Below are 7,105 nucleotides of genomic sequence, written 5' to 3'. Positions count from 1 at the left end.
TTAATGTTTTAAAAAGAACGAAGAGTCATTTTCATGGAGGGAAATATCATTCATAACACTGAAAAAAGAATATAAAACATTGCTGTGGAATATGAAATACCATATAGGTAGTGATATTTGTTTCAGTACACCCATGTACTCTACACTCATGCAATGCATGTGAAAGACAATATGTACTATCTATTTCTCAGGACTTGTGCATGAAAATAAATTGGCTTGGGACCATTGAAGGGCAGTGATGAGTCCGCATACAGGAGGGAGGTGTCACTGTGTGAGGCTAACAACCTCACACAGAACATCCACAAGACCAAGAAGATGGAGTTCCTTTGCATCCACATATGTCAAGACTTAAAGTGGATAAAGAACACGGCACAGCTGGCAGAGACAGCCAACCAGAGGATGTACTTCCTGTGACGACTTAAGACTTTTGGCATGTCATCACAGATCCTCAACAACACTAACCTGCTGCATAGCTGTGTGGTTTGGCAACAGCACAGCACAAGTGAGGGTGGTAAGGCTAGCCGACAAGATCATAGTGACATAACTCCTGTCCAGGACATATTGGAGAAGAAGATCCTTAAATGGGAAGAATGTCCTCAGTGATCCCACCCATCCCACCCACAAAATTCTTTGTCCTCATGAAGTCTGACAAGCATCCAGCATATTCTCAGAGGCTGAGAAACAGTCACCAACAACTATAATTTATACATGTGCCATCAAAATAAGGGACCCTTCCCTCACGTAACTGCTCTTTGCAAGTTACTAACTGGACTTTAGACACCTCAACACTATACTGAACCACCACACCACATCGACACACATGACACTCATCACTCTATCATATCTCTCGTTTTATTTTTATACTTAATACTCTACCTTTTATACAGAGTATTTTATTATGCTTATATTATGCTTATATACCTACTGAGTGGGATGCACAAAGTAAGAATTTAATTGTATCATGATGATAAAGTATCTACTGTATCTATCTATCTACCTTTTATACAGAGTATTTTATTATGCTTATATTATGCTTATATACCTACTGAGTGGGATGCACAAAGTAAGAATTTAATTGTATCATGATGATAAAGTATCTACTGTATCTATCTATCTATCTATCTAACTATCTGTCTGTCTGTCTGTGGCAGGCACTGTACACTTGCCTGAGATGTTGCACATTTCACCTGTTCCCATGTTGGTGCCTGTGTGCAAATGTGATTTGGTTACAGCAGCTTTGCTACCTGGACTTAATTCTTAAGTGGCATGACCATTTTGACTATAACAAGCCTGTGGAAAACAAAGCCAGTCTTTATTTAGATGTGGTTTAATGTGCTAAGTAATCCACAGATAAGACCAAACCACCTCCACAAAAGGATGGAGATGTGATATACATAAAAATAGTGATAATTCTAAATAAAACTAATAATACCATGTGCATAAATATGTTGCAAGTATCAAGTATCAGAAATATTTCTTAATTTCATTTACATACTTAAAATATTAATATGTTAATAAAGGATATCTGTAAACAGCTTGGATCTAGACATTTCACTGGATATAGGCTACTTTGTATAAATAGACTGTATGAATCAGACTGTATTTGCAGTCTGATTGTGCTGGTCACATTATTAATATTTATAAACGATAGTGTAAACTATAAAATAACTGTAAAATCCAGTTTTCTCTTGTGGCCGATAAAAAATATTTTTTGTTCACACATGCATATGTATTGCTACCCTTAAATAAAAGGGGAGAGAGGCATGACATTTTAGATGCACAAACCAGTATGTCCTCAAGGCACTTCGAGGCAGATGGCCACTACAGCAAAAATTAGTCCATGGAAACATTTTCATTTGAAATTGGCACTTGTCCTCGCGCCACACCACGCCACATTTCCAGGAGTTGGCTGTTGTACACAAAGTCATAACAGTTCATACGTAGACATCACAATTTGTCTTCCAGACGCCTGATAAGCTTCGCAAGGTCCTCCAAATTGTGAGATTTCTCCTCCAGCAACTCAAAACGCAAGCTAGAAATGTCCTGTTTGATTTCCTTCAGCTCCCCTGGAACAGACCAATAAAATATTAGCTTCTCAAACCAAGCATTACAACAGAAGTCACGTGTAACAAGACGTCAGACTTTAGAGGGCTTCAGCCTGTTAACATTGTTTTGGTGCCAAGAACTTGGTTTCATTCATGAACATGTATTTGCATAGGAGCAGGAGCAGGTTTTTGGTTACTGTGGTCATTGGTCACGTGGTATTTTTTGAATGGCTATGTGAAACGGTGGTGTGAAACCTTTGGAAATGTATTTGAGATCAGGATACTACTTGCTTCACTCATACAATCTTTTACATTCAAAAGTAGAGCACCAAGATTCTTTAGGAAGCCACCTTTACCTTCATTGACTTCATCACTCTCTTTATCGCATTGTGCTTTGATAATATAACGCTTGATCAGGCGCTTCATGATCTTCTGCAATAAGAGAATAACATTTTGTCATTAAAAAACAGTGTTGGGGAAGTCAAAGAAAGTACTTGATTATAAATTGCTCATTGCTTCTCTTTTATCTCATTACTCATTAAACTGTTCACTTCTAAGTTACTGTATCAAGACTCAATACTAAATTCAGTTCATCTAAATTCAAGTAAATTCAGCTATTCAGATAATTGTTCTTACAGAATGCAATCAGCAGTGTATGTCTATTTGCAAAAATACCTGATATCGGCTTGGACGCTGTGGGCTTGGATCTCTAGGGGGTTTGCTTCTTTCACTTAGCTGCAAGAAGAGCACATTTCTTATGCATGTGGCTAAACAAACCGGAAATTAACTTCTAATGTATAAAATGTCTGATCTAAACACCAACCTCATTCAGCTCCGTTTCGGCCTTCTCCATGGTCCATTGCCTGTGAATCAAGGCAAGCAGTAGTGTCTTTATCCCCGTGAACAGCGTGACCACAGACTTTGGGCTTGGCACCAGGTTAAAAGGAACTGGAAGAGTTCTGCCCGTCTCAAAGTAGGTAAACCAAAGTTTGGCACGGGCAAACTTCCACTCCACATCTGCATCATCCTGTACCAGGAGCAGAATGATAAGTAAAGGCATTAGTATGTGCTCTTAAAACAATACTACCACCTTTATACAACAGGAGATGATAGATATATTGCTAGCTAAAACCCCACAGCACAACTAAGACAGTGAGTCAAGACAGACACTATCACAGCAGCTTATTACAACACTGGAGTTGCTCATAGGTCATTTAAAACTCGCATTTCATGTATAGGTTTTTGCAAGCTACTTACATTGTAACCTTCCTTCTAGGACTTGTACTGAACACAGGAATATATTCAGTACTTTCTTGTTGTTCTACATTGACATTAAACAACTTGACTTGGATGTTCACCTTCCATCAACAGGTCACAGTCAAGACTCTTTTTTTCTGTGATTCCTCATTAGTGGAATAATTTACCGACTGCTCTTTATTCTAGTGATGGTTTTGGGATCTTCAAAAAAAAGTGTCTAAACTCATCTTTTCTCCTTAATTAATTAATTTGTGGTTTGAGTCGTGGTTTGTATATTTTTATGGATATTGCTATTATTCTGTTAAAATTTAGTCTATTATTTTTTTATTCAGGCTATATGACTTACTGTAAACTGTTACTTTTAAAATGTATTATTCATTGATGTCATTGTAAATTGCTTTGGACAAAAGCTAAGAACCACAAACAAACAACTAAATAAAATGATGTATATAGGAATCTTACCGCAATTTCTTGATATGAACTGTTGATCATTGCAATGAGCATGTTCAGTAAAACTATCACCATGGTGACGTTGTATACTCCATAGAGAACATAGCCAGTGTTCTCAATAAACTTATGCCCATTGTTGACAATGACAGACTTGACTTCTGATAGTCCAAATATTGCCCAAAATAAGGTTTTAAAGCTTTCCTCCACACTGCAAGACAAAAGGAATATTTCTCTTTTTTTGCTGCTATGTAACAGACAACGCTGAACTACAACATGTTTTTTTATTATTATTATTTTCAAGGGTTGTCCAGTGGTTCAAAACTTATTTATGTTGTCAGACTTGACTAGCCACACAGAAAACTAAGGGCCATATCTTCACTGTATCTGCACAAACAGTACATGTAAAGACAGGCTGAACAATTCAATTTAGACTTTGGTGCCAGGGGTATCATACAAAATTAACACAAGGCGTTATAAACTTAACAAGTTTTAAAGCACAATCGAATTACTATTAGCTCTCAAAGAAAGTTGTTTGTACTCACGTAGTGAAGGCTTCATTTTGTTTGGCTCCAAGGTAATACGAGTAGAGATTGAACATGCCAATCATGAATGCTAAGAATACCAGAATGAATATCACCATGAACTTGAAGATGTCTTTCACTGTTCTTCCTAAGGAGATCTGCAGAGGTCCAAAGCTCTCATTGGCTGGGAGGATGTAAGCGATTCTTGAGAAACTCAGAACCACTGCAATGGCATACAGTGCCTCGGAGACGATCTGAGGGTCGGAGGGTAACCAGTCAATGCGAGCTGCCATGAGAAACAAAAGAAATTAGAATATGTTAGATAGAATATACTGCAGGATAACGACAATTAAAAGGAACTTTTAGATAGATAGATAGATAGATAGATAGATCTACTTTATTCATCCCCAAAGGGAAATTACAGTGTTCCAGTAGCCATACAAACTCAGCACTCACATGTAAATGCATATAATCATATAATCCACAAGACACAACCTGAATAATCTTAAAAATCTTTTTTCCAATTCAGAGTCCTTTGGCCTATTTACATACTCACCCAGTTGGAAATATTCGATCTCTGCAGGCAGAGTTACATTAGTCAAATCAGAGTAATGGTTGTAGTGGATATCAACGTAGCTCTGTGCCGAGTATGCGTGCCAGAATGCCATAAAGCGTGCAATAAATGATGCCACAAAGATGGCCAGCATTCCAAAATCCAACATGTTCCATGGCTCAAATAGATACTCTCTGGGTCCCTGAGACCAAATCTCTTTGCACTCAGCCCAGATCATTCCTGAAAAGAACAGGATTAAAATTTTGTCCCAATCCAATTTAGAACCTTGAAACATTGACACAGTTTTTTTTTTTTTATCCTAATGTGATAATAAAGAGTTGAACATGCTATTATGAGATACACCTCTACTAAAACTGACCTACGACCCAGGAAATGATAAGTATTTCCATCCAAGTGAAAGGGGTTGTTTTCATTCGAAACAACTGGGTGGGGCGATCATGGATCGTCATGTTTGGCAAGAGTTTCGTCCCATCAAAGCGGTCTGCTGCATTTAGCACAAGAAGGCCGAGGAACGTTGTAAAGGATGCTGCATGAGCTACAAATTTCAGAAAAGGACCACGCATAATCCTCCCCAACTGTTGAAAAAACAGTCAGACAAAAGTTCTTATTTTAAAGAGTAATAAAAGTTTCAGCTGCCACCACAGACAGAAAAATATAAATAGTGGGCAGTAAAGTTACTTTGAACTTTTATGAGAGTCACATGTTTATACTATCAGTAGACAGACTTCTCTTGATCCTTATCTGAACACTTAAACAAACTCAAAGAATAAAAACATTCTGTAAAAAATCAGATAAAGGGAATATAACGAAATGCTAAGACCTTACTGCATGGTACGATCCAATACACCATGGCCAGGGCTGGCAGACCAATTGCAACAGCTAGAACAACCAATACCATAATTGCTGTTGTCTGCTGCCTAAGTCCAGAGACATTCTCATACCAGATGGATAGGAGCTGCTGCTGACAGTTTGGATGGGCGACAAACTATAACGACAGAGGAGGTAAGATGACCATGATTGTTTTTATGGAATAATGGAATTCCCTGAATTCAGTTTTTTCAAACTCTTCAGTGTGATGTCTAAACAAGGTCATTTACCTTTTTCAGTTCATATTTTAATGCCAGTTTTAGTCTGATGAGGCTTGGTCGCCCAGGTACCTCATCACTTTCATCAACTTCTCCATTCAAAATGGCCTCCACTTCCTCAGTGCTCCGGCACAAGTCAAGGAGCCCCACAACAAAGTCTTTGCACTGAATAGATAATCTTGTGTAATCATTCTGAGAGAGAATAATGATCAATATTATGATAACAGACAGTGGGATGTCGATGCTTACCAAAAACATGTGACATCAAAAAATATGACTTGTCATAAAGTGTAAACAAAAATATAGTGGTCATACATTAGGTGAAAACATTGTGTTGTTTCCAATTGACTATAAGTACACAAATTGTGGGATGGTATTGATATCAATTGGTGTTTTATGCATTTTACCTTGAACTCTTTCTCAATGTTGGCCAAGGTGGCAAGTTCATTGCTGAGCTCCAGAGCTGCCAGTACCGGGTCCTCATTGGACAGAGAGAGGTAAGCAGGGCTGGCCAGGCCTTTATAGGCGTTAATGCGTGAGCGGGAGTGACTGAAGGAGTCATACTTCTGGTGGTAGTTACAGGTGTCGCAGTCACAGAAGTAGTCATGAGGTTGCTCAATGCGGGCCCCCTTCCTTAGGAGTGTGTGTACTATCTCATACTCGTGGCAGTGGGCAGCGAGGATAATTGGAGTGATGTCATGGGAGAAGCGTGTGCCATCCTCGTCATAGGCAAAGAAGTCGTCCAGCATTGCAACCTGACTGGGGCTTACAGTCAGTCTGTGACCATCAGAAAAGGCTGGGTGGTTCAAGATGGCCTCCACAATCCTGATGTAACCTTTGCTTATGGCCAGCAATAGGGCATCGCCAATTCGAGCAAGATTGTGTTTCTTCAGCAGCAGCTCTGTGACCTCCAGATGCTCATTGGCCACAGCCAGCTGCAGTGCATTCTGGCCCATGTAGTCCACACTGTTCACATTAAGATCAGGCATCTCCTCCAACATTCTGCGTACCACTGGGATGTTTCCATATTCAGCTGCATCGAGGAAACGCTCTTCCACTGCAGTAAGGCTATACGGTTCTGGATTAAACATGTAGGCTGCCCCCCGCACCGCCTGTCTTCTACTCTTTGCCAGATTCTGCCAAGCCAAAATCTGACTGTCACTGTTGTTCAGC

The 7,105-nt window shown here is 39.2% G+C and overlaps 1 protein-coding gene across 1 annotated transcript; it reads right to left on the bottom strand.

Annotated features, from left to right (window-relative positions):
• Window positions 1–1,293: 1,293 nt before the first annotated feature.
• On the bottom strand, window positions 1,294–7,105 carry trpc6a (transient receptor potential cation channel, subfamily C, member 6a; the record flags this gene model as incomplete). The annotated part of the gene is given in 11 exon segments (XM_048235380.1): window positions 1,294–2,066; window positions 2,402–2,477; window positions 2,721–2,780; window positions 2,869–3,072; window positions 3,765–3,960; window positions 4,295–4,559; window positions 4,830–5,066; window positions 5,206–5,422; window positions 5,668–5,832; window positions 5,945–6,124; window positions 6,340–7,105. Coding segments are annotated over 11 exon segments (2,485 nt in total), but the record flags the coding sequence as incomplete, so codon positions are not given.

The sequence above is a fragment of the Alosa alosa genome, chromosome 2 (assembly GCF_017589495.1).
Source record: "Alosa alosa isolate M-15738 ecotype Scorff River chromosome 2, AALO_Geno_1.1, whole genome shotgun sequence".
NCBI lineage: Eukaryota > Metazoa > Chordata > Actinopteri > Clupeiformes > Clupeidae > Alosa > Alosa alosa.
The sequence above is the reverse complement of the archived record's forward strand: the minus strand, read 5'-3'. Positions and strand labels throughout refer to the sequence as shown.